This window comes from Phacochoerus africanus, chromosome 8, assembly GCF_016906955.1.
Source record: "Phacochoerus africanus isolate WHEZ1 chromosome 8, ROS_Pafr_v1, whole genome shotgun sequence".
Classification (NCBI taxonomy): domain Eukaryota; kingdom Metazoa; phylum Chordata; class Mammalia; order Artiodactyla; family Suidae; genus Phacochoerus; species Phacochoerus africanus.
In genome coordinates, this window is record NC_062551.1 from 144,786,512 (window position 1) to 144,801,154 (window position 14,643).

Below are 14,643 nucleotides of genomic sequence, written 5' to 3' on the forward strand. Positions count from 1 at the left end.
TCACTGCGTTAGCCAGGCAGGATTCCCTTTAAGTACAGTGATGAAAACTGAGCACAATCCACTAGAAGTCTGAAGAGCTAGACGCTAAGAGAGGCGTATGGCTAAGGATCGGCTCACATATTACCATGTGGTGTACTCTGTTTATTTCATTTGTGAAAGTCTTGTCTCCTTAAGCAGGGTGTGTGTATCCTCCTGGACAGGTGCAATGGTTGTCATGGTATAACGAAATTATTATGGGATTTAGAGCTTGAAAACCTATTAAAAATCTTACCTCCATCACAAATAGTAGTAGTAGTAGTAATAATAATAATAATAATAACTAAATTATCCAGCACTTCAAATGTGTTAGGCTCCATTCAAAATGTTTTCCCTCACAATAGCCCAGGGAGGGCGGTAATATTATTATCCTTAATTTACAGATAAGGAAACTGAGGCACAGAGAATTTAAGTAATTTGCCCTAGATCTTACAATCTAGTAAGCGACAGAGCCATGATTCAAACTCAGATAATTTGGCTGCAGAACTTTTAAACATTTTGCTGAACTTACTCTTTCAAAGTCACGTGGACATTTTTGACACATTAAATTAACACACTCATTGCCATACAGAAGATACATGTGCCTGCATTTTAATTTGGGGTGATACTGCTGACCTCGATTAATGTTAATTATCTTGATGATTCTGAATTATTGCAGAACAACAATTAGTAGGAGAAAAATATAAGGAGCAAAATTCTGTACTTTTGGCTTTTCTGAATGTATCAGCACACACACATGGGCATGTGTGCCTTGTTGGTCGAAATTCATCCTGGAACAAGCTTTTAGAGCAAGTGACCATCTAATTAACCTTTTTCTTTTCTTTTTTTTTTTGTCTTTTTTTGTCTTTTCTAGGGCTGCTCCCGCGGCATATGGAGGTTCCCAGGCTAGGGGTCTAATTGGAGCTGTAGCTGCCTGCCTACACCAGAGCCACAGCAACTCGGGATCCGAGCCGTGTCTGTGACCTACACCACAGTTCACGGCAATGCCGGATCCATAACCCAGCAAGACCAGGGATCAAACCCACAATCTCATAGTTCCTAGTTGGATTCGTTAACCACTGAGCCACGACGGGAACTCCACTAACTTAATTTTGATATACAAATAATACTATTTCTCTTCTGGAAGACTCAAACAAGGAATTTCTACTAATATGGTTTTTGGATGTTTGAGAGATTCAAACACATTCACTGGTGAGTAAGGGAGGCCTTCCACATGCGAAACAATATTGGAACTTTACTGGGAACAGAGTAAGACTTCAGAGTTTGAGAGTTTGTGAATTGAGAACTTGAAAAAAATGAAAAGAACTTGGGACCTTGCCCTCTAATGTTTATTTTGGCAAATGTCAACCACCTGCAGAGGGACTCCAACTAGATCTCTCCTCCGAGAAAAGAGGTTAAGGATTCTTTTGACGGGTCAGGAACAGCAAGCCCCGTGGAGAGTTGCTACAAAGACAGCTAAAGGGCAAGCGTCAGACTCTGATGAGAGGAAGACACGCACCACAGCCATCATTTATGAAAATGATTAAACGAGCCTTTGCCTATCTTGTTTTCCAATGGTCCAATGTTGCTTAAGCTCAGGATTGAACGGTTGACTTTTGGGGGGATTTCTTTTTAGTTTAAATTCATATTGTATGATACAGAAATTCTGGACTTGCTCCAAAGGTAAGATAAAATTGTTATAAAAAAAAAAAAAAGACTAAGTTCTGTTCAATCATTTGAATATATTTTCAGACGCTCTTTTTTTTGGGTTTTTTTTTTGGCTTTTTAGGGCCACACCCACTGCATATGGAGGTTACCAGGCTAGGGGTCAAATCGGAGCTACAGCTGCTGGCCTACGCTGCAGCCATAGCAATGCAGGATCCAAGCCATGTCTGCGACCTACACCACAGCTCACGGCAACTCTGGATCCTTAACCCACTGAGAAAGGCCAGGGATTGAGCCCATCACCTCATGATTGCCAGTTGGATTCATTTCCACTGTGCCACAACGGACACTCCCTTCAGATGCTTTCTATCACTTGATTATAACCACAGATTTGGAATTTGAGAACCAGAGACACCAATCATCACGGAGATAATTCTGGACTTAGTCCCACACAAATTGTAAGCAGCAGAATTTGGGAATGAAAGATCTCCTGGTTTCCTCGTTTGTATAACAGGTGTAGTAACTCTTGCAACACACGATCGTGCTCAGAATGAAGTGAACTCCCAAAGGTAAGGTGTCCATCACACTGGCAGGTTACTACTTAGCTCTCTGCCATGCCTGCTGGGTTCATTACTCCATCTTAACAGCACCGTACCAGGCACAGGAGTTTTCCATACATAGTGAAGTTTTTAGTCGATCAGTGGGTGTTCTACAGCTGTAGTGGTGCCTCCCCATGGGTTCTAGGTCCTAACTGTCCCTCTTCTCATGCAGCCGCCTGGAACTGAAGGCATGGCTCTGGGTTCCCGCCTGCAATTTCCTCGGAAAATGTGTACTTTGTAACTCATTAGAAAGATGGTGAATAATGAAGTACCTGAGATGAGGGTGGACGTGTTGTAGGGGGGACTCCGCAGCCAGCTTAGAGGGGGCTGCATGCCACCCCTCAGATGGAGCTCCCTCCACTCCACCACATACTCCTGCACAGCAGTGGCACCTTCCCCCGGAGACGTCCACTTCACCAGGAGGTTGTCCGAGCCCTTTGGGTTTGCAGAAACCTGCTGAGGAGCCAGCAACCCTTTATGGGGAACAGCGACAAAAACAAAACCATGGGGACAAAGATATAAAAAACAACGCATCCTGGCAAAGGTGTAGCAAGAACCACTTTGAAAGGACTTCAGTCAGGTCCACAGAGTTGTTAGTTCCTACTTCTCAGTTCTCGGAGAGCTGGCGTCAGTGCCAGGCCCGAGTAATGTTATTGGTGGAATTATTTTCCCCTTCATCTTCTATTTCATGTCCCATTTCTGTGTCCGCAAAGGTACCTGCTCCAGTGAACATAATATGCATCTTTCTGGTCTAGCTCCCATATGTTTATTTGTTTAGATATAGCCTTGAAAATATGTGGCTTTGTGCTTACGTGTTGTATGTTCATGAAACGTGTTAGAAGTAAATCTAATGCTTTTTCTGACTTGTTTTTTTACTCAACATGAAGTTGTAGGCTCTATCCATCCTGCTGCTACATGTAAATCAAGCTCATTCCTTCAGACCCTTTGTCCAGTCTCCAAGTGACAAGCAGTAGGTTCCTTCTAACTCTTTGCTGACACAGACAAGGATGCAATGAACATTCTTTTGCATTTCCTTGTGAGTGCTTCTGCCAGACTGTCTCTCTATATAAATACACAGAATTGCTCGGAGTAAATTCGCATATTTCGCTGAACACGACCAGACTGATCTCTAAAATAGTCAACCAGTTGACACTCCAACGAGGAAAGTGTGAGGGTTCTCACCGGCACTTGGTATTTTCTGACTTTCTAACTTTGCCAATCTGGCATGGGTAAAGTGGTACTTAATTGTGGTTTTATTTTGATTTTCTCACTTCTTATGAGGCTAAGCTTCTTTGCACATATTACTAGCTGTCTGACTTTCCCCATCTTATACTTTGCTGATTTTTTTTGAGTTTCCTGTCTTCTTCCTGATTTGCAGAAATAGCTTTCATATTCTAGATATTAATCACCTGTCAGTTTTCAACACTACAAGTATCTTACTCCAGTCTTTCAACTCTCTGGTAACCTCTCTGATGTATTTGTCGCACATAAATACTTACTTTGATGCAAGTAAATTCATCCTTGGTTTGTGTATTTTGAGTCATTTATGAACTCCTTCCATTCCAGAGTATATACTCAAATACATTCTCAACTATATTTTTCCCCCACTGACTCTTGGTTTTACCTTTCACATTTAGGTTTTTAAGCCAAATCTAACTGAAGGTTTTTTTTGTTTTTTGGTTTTTTGGTTTTTGTTTTTAAGGGAACAAACTTTACTATTTTTTCCACTCAGTGAGTCGATCTTTCCAAGTGTGAAACCCTCCCTGTCGTACACATTCAGGGTCTGGGTCTGGGTCAGCTTCTTCACCAGAGTACACTGGTCACATTACGAGGCTCAGGGACACTTGACTATTTTTTTTTCTTTTTTGTCTTTTTGCCATTTTCTAGGGCCGCTCCCGTGGCATATGGAGGTTCCCAGGCTAGGGGTCGAATCGGAGCTGTAGCCAATGGCCTACACCAGAGCCACAGCAACTCGGGATCCGAGCCGCGTCTGCGACCTACACCACAGCTCATGGCAACGCCGGATCCTTAACCCACTGAGCGAGGCCAGGGACCGAACCTGCAACCTCATGGTTCCTAGTCGGATTCCTTAACCACTGCGACAGGACGGGAGCTCCGACACTTGACTATTTGATGGGTAAAGTCCCTCCTCATTTTACTCTTCTTTTTGCAAAATGGTCTGGGGTATTCATGAAATTTGATTGTTTCACTCAGCTTTTAGAATCAGTTAATCAAACTAACTCCTAAAAAATTTCAACTGCTATTTTTACTGGAAAGACATTAAATTTACAGCTTAATTCAGGGAAAATGGATACTGTTACAATGTTAAATGGTCCCATTTATAAATATGCTATTTCATCGAAATTATTTGCGTCTCCTTTTCTATCTTTAAATGGAGTTTCAAAAAACTGAAATTAAAATTCCTCATGCGCTCTTTGTTAGGTTAATTCCGACACACTTGATACATATTAGTTTGCTATTTAAATGGCACCTTATTTTCTACTATTAATTTGTGTGTATATTATTCTTATTCTGGCAAACCTGCTAAGCTCTCTAATTAGTTCTGATAATTTGTCTATTGCCCTTGTTAAATTTGCCATGTAATAATCTTATTAGCTGCATACTTAAAATATCTCCTCCTTCTGATCTTTGAATTAAATCTCTTATTTCCTTTTTTTGTTTGTATCTTGTTGCTAGTTTTTAAAAAGAATGTTCCCAGGCATCTCTATACATCTTTATAAAGATGATGTTTGCTTCATGTTTTTGGTAGAAAGTCTTTAAAAAGCTAAAAAGTTTTCTTTTATTCATAGCTTTGAAATATTTTAATTTTTATAAAATGTTATTTATTTACTAAAAATTTTGTTTTACTAAATACATTTTTTTTTTTTTAAGAGCTGCACTCACGGCATATGGAGATTCCCAGGCTAGGGTTGAGTTGGAGCTGCTGCCGGCCTACACCACAGCCACAGCAATGCCAGATCCAAGCCACATCTGCGACCTACACCACAGCTCACAGCAATGCCGGATCCTTGGACCCACTGAGGGAGGTCAGGGATTGAACCTATATCCTCATGGATACTCACTGGGTTCGTTTCTGCTGCACCGCAACAGGAAAATCCCTAAATACATCTCTCTATCTGTTAAGAACATATCGCTTTTTTTTTCTCTTTCAGTCTTAATGTAATGATTTACATTGACATATATTTCTGATATAGATTCATCTTTGTATTTTCGGGAGCAACCCTGCTTGATCATTCTGTACTCACTTTCTTTTCTTCTTTCTTTTTAAACAGGCTTTATTTTTTTAAGCAGTTCTCAGTTGACAGCAAAATCGAGTGGAATGTACAGCGATCTTTCCATATACCCCTAACCGCATACATGCATCACCTCCCCCTCTGTCGACATTCTGTAAAATTCTTGGTAAACATTTTCAAATATTTTTTCATTTGCTTTTTTTTCTCTTTCTGGGACGCCTTTTAGGTGGTTGTCACTACTTCTCTTTCTGTTCTTTCAGTGACTTAAGTCTTCTTGTTTTTCAAATCCTTTCCCTCTTTTGATGACATTTCTCACCCAATCTTCCACTCACTCATTCAATTTACAGATGAGTTCTTTCTGCTTATTCAACCTGCTGGCTGAGTTCTTTATTTTAGCAATTGAGCTTTCCATATGAAATCTATTTATCTGGAGCTTTTCCACAACCACCTATTTCTGATTCATGTTGCTAGCCTTCTCTCTTATCTTTCTAAGGATACTTGCTATGCTTATTCTAAACTCTTGCTCTATTTGTTGTGTTGGTTATATTTTTTTTATGACACAAGTTGTCCCATTTGCTGCCTTTCTTTCCCAGAACTTGAGCCCCTCAGCTTTTTCCTAATTTTCTCCTCTGGGATCCTGTTTTATCTTCTCAGACTGATCAGCAGCCTTGGCCTTTATTTTTCTGTGTGGGGGGTGGGGGGTGGGGGGGAGCTTAGACATAGCTCCTGATCCTCCAAGCAAGTTTAGATGGGGAGAGGGAGCTTTTCGGGTGGGAAGCCAGAGAGCCTGTAGTGATGCAGCCTGAGCTGTGCCTGTCCCTTGGTTCCTTGTAAGCATACTCAGGGGCTCCAGAACCTACCCATGCCTCTGTGGCTGGCACTGCTCTCCATGAAGGATGGGGCTGCTCTTCTTTTCTATAATTTCCAGGCCAGGGGGTGGGTGGCAGGAGAAAAATCTCAGGCCCTCTTTGTTAAGTTCCAGGGCTTCCCTGAAGTTACTCTGCCCTGCCCTCCAGATTTTCCGGCCTCCTCATAAAATGCTTGGGTGGATGGACATTCTTAGGGCCACAAGGGGAAGAGAGAGAAGTGCAACCAGCAAGTGCTACCTCAGCCCTCTCCCTTCATGGCTATTCCCCATTCACAGGCATTCAGCCATCCAGATCTCTCTTGTGGCATCTTTTGGGCAAGTTGGGTGGAGAGAGCCTGGAACCTGTGTATTAGCTACCTTACTAGGAACTGGATGTCCCAGCCATGATTTTTGATCTTCATCTGCTTTGGTACCTTATCTTCTGGCTATGCCACAATTTTGTTTTTGCTTTTTTTTTTTTGTTTTGTGTTTTTTTGAAAACAAAGTACATTCATTCAGTAAATACGTATTGAGCATTAAGACCCTTTGCCAGGTGATGGGCTAAAATAGCCCAGGAGCCTTTCTAACCACTGCTCTCTCTGGAATTAGCTAAGTAAATCAACCTGGCATTGCCCAGCCTCTGAGTCATCACAGTTGCCAGGAGCCCTCCTGGATTTCTTCCTCTGGATGTTGGCCAGGTCATGCTCTTTCCTTTAGAACTCTGCAAACAACTCACCTCTCTGACACCTTTCAGAATTCTTCCTTTAGCCCCCATCATTCAACTTTCCATCTCCAAGTTCATTGAGAGCTTCTAAATAGAGTTATGGAGTTCATAAGGTATTTGGAAAAAGTGCCCACCTAAGAGACAGGTGGCCTGGCTTTTCAATCCAGCCCTACCACTAATTGGATGTATGATCTTAGCTACGTTGCTTCACCTCCTGGGGCCTCAATCTGACATATGCGGGGGCCTCTGTTAATGGCTATACTGGCTTCTGATTCATGCCATAGTTTCCAGAATTCTTGAGCACAGGGAATGGTCTGAAATATCAAACATGTTTTACTTGTTGACTGATGGGTTAGCACACATTCAATTTTTATCATAAATCAACAGAATAATTCTTGAGCTTCTTGATGGGCCACGCTGTGGCCTATGCCTTTTACAGCTAAGTTGTCCCCATTTTCTCAAAATCAAGGTAATTCTGCCTCTTGGGGTGTTATTTTTTATTTTCCTAGAAGAAAAGCTATTTAGGTGAGTAGTGTGAACATACATGAAAAGAGAGGGAGACAAAACTTATGGTATGCTATTCCTAGAGATCATGCAGAATTTGTATGGGGGCGGTGGGCTCCAGGATGGGACCGTGTGATTTGAACACCTGTCCTCCAGGTCTCCCTGGGATGCACAACTACTCGTATTGGACAGTTCAGGTGGGGCCTTTGGAGAAGCAATAGGATCTTGAGATTTCCAGGACCTTAGCTAGAGCTCAGTTCTAAGGAACCATTTCAATCTCCTACCTGACCACCGCTCCACATTCATCTTATTAAGCCCCACCCTCATTTAACACCTCTCCATTCTGAGAGGAGTAAGCGTTCCTCTTACATCTTTGCTGCTACTAGATCCCATCATCTTTGAGCTCCCCAGGAACTTCATTCCTTTAATGATCCCTTCGCCTCCCCTTATCTTCAACTCTTTCCCACCCTGGTTCCTCTTTTCAACCGAGACGCCTGCTCAGATCTCAGCTGAAAACAAACCCTCACGCCCACTCACCTACAATCCTTCACCTGTCTAACACCAATTTGCCTTGGCATTCTCCATTCACTCCTTGCCTCCTCTCCGGGCCCATGCTTCGCCTTTGCTCTGTTCCTAGAGCATCCGGTGTGGACCTCTCATCGCACATGTATTCTGTGCTGCAGTTTACTTGTTTATATGTTTGCCCCTCCCCCGGGTCAAAATATAACTGTAGGACCTTGTCTGTATTTTTTACCTATTGTTGGACTTATGACCTTAGAGAGTAATCTCAATAAATTATAACTGAATAAAGAAGAGGCCAACTCTAATATAACAAATATGTCACTTTGAGAAGTTGTTTCCAAATCTAAATAAAGAACCTGGAATGGGTCCAAAAAATTCAAGAGGCTTATATGTTCAAGACCCATCTGCAGCGTGGCTTAAAGAAGTAAGGCATTTCGACACACTACATTTTAGCAAGAACAAGATATTAAACAATCAGTGGTAAGATTTCAATTTCCCCTCCCAGAATTTCCTTTAAAAATTACATATGTGGTGCTTATCCATTGAAGACAAAATTTTAAATACAAAAAAAAAATCACCTGTAAAACCATACCGTAAATATGACTTCTGTTACTATTTCCACATAGATTTTTTGTACTATGCTAAAATGTGTAAACATATATATATATATATATATATATTTTTTTTTTTTTTTTGTCTTTTGTTGTTGTTGTTGTTGTTGTTGCTATTCTTGGGCCGCTCCCGCGGCATATGGAAGTTCCCAGGCTAGGGGTTGAATCGGAGCTGTAGCCACCGGCCTACGCCAGAGCCACAGCAACGCGGGATCCGAGCCACGTCTGCAACCTACACCACAGCTCACGGCAACGCCGGATCGTTAACCCACTGAGCAAGGGCAGGGACCGAACCCGCAACCTCATGGTTCCTAGTCGGATTCGTTAACCACTGCGCCACGACGGGAACTCCATAAACATATATTTAAATGACATCATCCCATGTATACTTTTGAAAGCCTACTTTTCACTTATTATGTGCATCTTTCCATGTCAGTAAAGACACAGCTGCACCATCATTTTAATGCTGGCATGGAGTTAAGGTGGGGGAGGGCCATCAACCAATCCATCCTCTCTTATCATATATTTAGGTTGTTGGTGCTATTTCATTGTTTTGAAAACATTTCAACAAATATCTTTGTGCTCACATGTTTAAGCTCACGCCTTATTACTGACTGAAGATGCATTCCTAATGGCAGAATTTCTTGGTCAAAAGATATGTTCACATTTAAAGTCTGCTAGTGTTCCAAGCTGCCAAACATCTCTTCAGAAAGTTGTACCAATTTACACACCCACCCGCAGTATTCAAGAAGATCTTTATCCCACACACTCACCAATATGGGTTATGCTACTTCTATTTACTCTTTCTGGGTCTTATTTGATTTTTCATGGGTTTTTTTTCAAAATGTGCATCACATTGATTGCTAGTTAGGTTGAACATATATTTACATCAGTGTGGCTCCTTTCATATTTGAGTTGCCTGCTTATATCCCATGATTTTTTATTTATTTGAATAAGTCAGATATTGATAGATAATCATCTTTTTGCTAAAAATGTGACATACACTTTTGTTAAATCGCTTCTTGCGTTTTAAAGTCTTCTTTATGAGGTCTTAAAATATTTTTACTGGAGTTCCCGTCATGGCGCAGTGGTTAACGAATCCGACTAGGAACCATGAGGTAGCAGGTTCGATCCCTGCCCTTGCTCAGTGGGTCAAGGTTCCGGCGTTGCCGTGAGCTGTGGTGTAGGTCGCAGACGCGGCTCGGATCCTGCGTTGCTGTGGCTCTGGAGTAGGCCGGTGGCTACAGCTCCGATTCGACCCCTAGCCTGGGAACCTCCATATGCCACAGGAGTGGCCCAAGAAATGGCAAAAAGACAAAAAAAAAAAAAATTTTTTTACTTTAGTAGATGTAAAATTTAAGTTCTTCCTCTGCCCCACAGTTAATCTGTCTAGTCTTTCAGGTTTCTGCCTTAGGTACCTTCACTACATGAGGGAGAGAGTACCAGTCACCTACCCTCTCCTCATCTTCTTTAGCAAAGGGAACAATGTATTTCTGAGCCTCCTTTGCAAGGGGGGGGGGGTGACCAGGTGACCAGTTAGAGTCAATATGTTATTTTGTGACCCAGGACAAAGTTCCTTAGGAGTGAGGGCTGAGACTTCTCCTTTCTTTTCTGCTGCCTAGAGGGAAGCAGCTGGAGTTCTAGCAGCCATCCTGAGTCACACCCATCTTGCGGATGGGAACCAACTTGGAGTGGGTACGGAAGGAAGGAGGTGGGAGTCCTCATGATGTTATGAAGCTCTCACACCAGCCCTGGGCTGTCTACTTCCAAACCTTTTTTATGCAAGGGAATGAATAAGCCACCGAACTCAAGCCTCTGGTAAAAGCAACCCTTACTCCTAAGAGCAATTCCTAACTCACATGCCAACCCAAGGTTACTTCAATATTTACTTGCTTTACCAGTACTTACTTATCTACTATTTTAACTAAACACTTACGGATACACGACTGAAAAGATCGATAACCAAAATTCAACAGCATGTATAAGGTACCCATTTTTGGTAGATGCTTCTTCAAAATGATCATTGCTAGACCCATATGTAGATAAAACTGTTATACTGAATTTTAAGGAAGAATCTGATTACAGAGTTTCATTCTATCAGGCATTTTTGGAAAAAGGCCAGTGATCCTGACATGAAATATTTTTATAATAAAACAGATCTTGAGAAATAGTTTCCATATCTATTTCCTTGACTAATTACTGGCTTTTTTCCTGACAAGTTCATTTTCAGGGGATGCAGCTATAAAATGTATACAGATAGTTATAGGTTTTCAGTGCAGGTAATTGGATACATATCTAAATTTGTGTAATAAAGATATATAGTATAGCAAAATTGTACTATAGTTACAGTTACAGCCAGAACTTCATTTACACTATTGGACTTAGTTTTTTTGGTTTTTTGTCTTTTTAGGGCCACACCAGCGGCATATGGAAGTTCCCAGGCTAGGGGTCAAATCGGAGCTGCAGCCACTGTCTACACTACAGCCACTGCCTACACTACAGCCACAGGAACACGGGATCCAAGCTGAGTCTGTGACCCACACTGCAGTTCAAGGCAACGCTGGATCCTTAACCCACTGAGTAAGGCCAGGGATCGAACCTGCGTCCTCATGGCTACTAGTCAGGCTCTTAACCTGCAGAGCCACAACGGGAACTCTACTATTGGTTTTAAAATATGTTTTGACTAGGGGAATATTTTTCTAGAACTTGACAACATATATTATTCTTGCCTCTGGAAAATTTAGCCAGATATTAGTATTCAATTTAATATAATTAATATTTCCTTAACTAATGTTTATTAAGTATGTGCTATGTATTAGTCTCTGCATTTAACCTCACAATGACCTGCAATTCAGGTAATACAAACCCTACTTTAGAGAGGGGAAAACTGAAGCTCAGAGATGTTAATTCACTTGTCCAAGGACACTCACTGAGTGGAAATTTCGGACAGCCTCTGAAGGCTGTTAACTCCAAAGTATAAACTCTTGTGCTACTCATTTCAGACCCTGGGCTAGGTCTGAGAGAAATAAGAGATTAATAAGATACAGTTTCCCACAGGCAGTATTAAAGGTAAGATGGTACTTACCTGCTCCGCACAGGTCTGCTATGTTAATACGAGTGGGCAGGGAACTGCCTTTGGAGTTAGCTGCAGACACAGCCACAGCCCAGATGCCAGTTCTGGGTATGGTCCAGGTCCAGGAGTTGCGTTCAGTGATATTCTGTAGTGTGGCATTCCCCTCTGCGACCTCCTGCAAGGTCACTTGATAGTGGAGGATTTTTCCTCTTGCCTCTGATAGACTCAGATTCTGCAATGAAATACATCTACTTACTATGATACTTGGTGCCAGGACCTCATGACCATCTGCAACAGGCGGCTACATCATCTGAATGACCTTTTCACTTCCATCCTCTCATCTCCCTCCACCATACACTTTTATGCCCCCGCCCACCCCCTGCTATTCAAAAAAAAAAAAAATCACTTAACATTTTTAAAAACTAATTATCATTATTTTTATTTATTGTAATTTTTTTTTTTTTTTTTGCCATTTCTAGGGCCGCTCCTGTGGCATGTGGAGGTTCCCAGGCTAGGGGTCTAATCGGAGCTGTAGCCACCGGCCTACGCCAGAGCCACAGCAATACGGGATCTGAGCCGCTCTTCAACCTACACCACAGTTCACAGCAACACCTGATCCTTAACCCACTGATCGAGGCCAGGGATCAAACCCCCAACCTCATGGTTCCTAATCAGATTCGTTAACCACTGAGCCACAACGGGAACTCCTATTTTATTTCTTTACATATGTTTTTTTTCCTACTGCACAGTATGGTGACCCAGTTACACATACATGTATACATTCTTTTTTCTCACATTACTTGTTCCATCATAATTGACTAGACAGCTTTCCCAGGGCTACACTGCAGGATAAAATTAATTATTAAAAACACACTGCTTTTCCTTTCCTGCTTCAGAATGAAACTTCCTAATAGGATGGTACAGTCAATGGAAATGGCGAGGGATCTGAACTCAAAAGATCTGGGTTTGAGTTCCAACTCTACCAGTCACCAGCTGTGTGACCCTGGGCAAGGCACTCAGCCCCTCTGCATCTCCATTTCTAAATCTGTGAAACACACATGTGTATGGGTTTTTATACAGAAAATACAATGCTGCTCCAGAAATCAAAAAACAAGATTTTCAGGGGCTAAACTAGTAAAAGGCACTCTTGAGTGAATTGAATTAGCCATCTGTGCTAGGAAACCAAGACACTGTTTATAAATGTGTGACTAACAAGTTTTGGTAGTGAAAGAATTCCAGTGGAGACAGTTTGGGAACAATCCCAGAAAGTAAGCAGAAAGCTAATTATTTGCATTGTGACCTTGTTGGACAAGGACCACGGGAGGCAGAAGCACTGGCAATGGAGAGCAGCCAAGGCCTGCACTTAGCAGTGCCTGTCCATCCTAGTGCAGGGAGACGAGGGCGTGGCTCACCAGGCTTAAGCATCACAGTTTTCTTGGCAAGGCTCTTCCTTCCAAGGGGTGCAGGGTGGCCTCCAGCTGCTGAAGGACCCACTTTAGGACTGGCAGGTGCCCCTTTCTCCGGTTCCCTGCTCCCTAAGCAATGTTTTGATAATTCACTTTCCTATGTTGTTTATCGGTCAGGAAAGGCCGGGCTCGCATGAACATCTGGTTCACTTAAAATGTGTATCTTACACTTTAAGTGAAAAAATTGGCCTTCTGATTACAATTTGGCTTCTGAAATAATTATGCTGGGAAAGGATGTGCCTATCTGCTGACTCAAGCCTTCTGGTTGGCCCAACAGCTGCAATTCTCACTGTGAATTAATGCAGGAACATGCAGCTTTTTATACGTTCAGGCTCTGGGAGCTTGAGTAATGCAGGTCCTGTTCTAGGTGCCCTTCTGGGTCCACAGAGCCCAAGACGGGATCATAAGCCATGGTCAATGCACTGGGTGAATGCCATGCTGCTGGAGGCACTTTGGGGTGCCTGTTCAGCCTTTCTCTAGAAGACAGCCTGTGTCCTGATGAGAACCAGAAAAGTTAGCACTGCAAACGTCCATCATGGCTGATCTCATAGGCCTGTCGAGTGGATGAAAACAAGTGAGTGCTTTTTGACACTGTGATATTCTGAACTGTTATTAATAAATAGGCTCTTTGGCATAGGAGAAAAAGCAGGATAAATTAAAGCAAAACCTGGCTAGGAAGACCATTCCCTCTGCTCTTTCTCACTCCATCCTTCTCTACCTGTCTCCTCTGCAGTTCCAGAGGGAGGAGTCCTACCCCTACCCCATGTACCCTGACCCCAAGGCACTCCCCATGAGTTAACTGAGCCCACAAAGCTCCCCATTCTTGTCAGGGACCCAAGGGGCAACTATGGAAACTGCAGCCTGTATTACCACCCTCTCACTGCCCTTTATAGACACCTCAGCAAGCTCATGCAATCCAATGGCAGAGTGCTGAGAGAAGGCGGGGAAATGTCAGGCCCTCTTGCATGCAACGCACCTACCTAATGATTGCTGTGGCAATCGAGCTGATCCCAGGGATCCAGTAAACACAGGTGGATCAGAAAGATGAGTGAAGGTTCCCAGAGGGCACCCAAGAGCCTGGACCCAGGCCTTGCATTTTCTCTTTATAGCCCCATATTTTTCAGTTGCAAATATCACTGAGAAGTTAAACAAAGTGATAGGGTGTCCCTTGAGTTATGCTTGTACAAAATGTCAATTTGGGGATAAAGGTTAACGTCTCTCAGGTAATTGGTCTCCTTCCAAACTGGAACATGGGCCTAACTTGTCCAATGGGGTCCACAGAACAAAAGAGTCAATGAGTTCAATGAGCCAATGGGAAAACAGGTATCTGGCCAGAGGGGCATTCAGTCTCCTGAATCAATTG

At 42.5% G+C, this 14,643-nt stretch overlaps 1 protein-coding gene across 4 annotated transcripts in view; it reads right to left on the reverse strand.

The window, feature by feature from the left end:
* The window catches only part of IL12RB2 (interleukin 12 receptor subunit beta 2), a 78,368-nt gene that overhangs the window by 20,088 nt on the left and 43,637 nt on the right, over positions 1-14,643 (reverse strand). For all 4 annotated transcript variants that reach the window (XM_047788715.1, XM_047788717.1, XM_047788716.1 and 1 more), the window contains 2 exons: positions 11,827-12,046; positions 2,552-2,752 (listed from right to left, as the gene is read on the reverse strand). In XM_047788715.1, the coding sequence (XP_047644671.1) occupies positions 2,552-2,752; positions 11,827-12,046 (421 nt within the window). The remainder of the gene's footprint in view (positions 1-2,551; positions 2,753-11,826; positions 12,047-14,643) is intronic.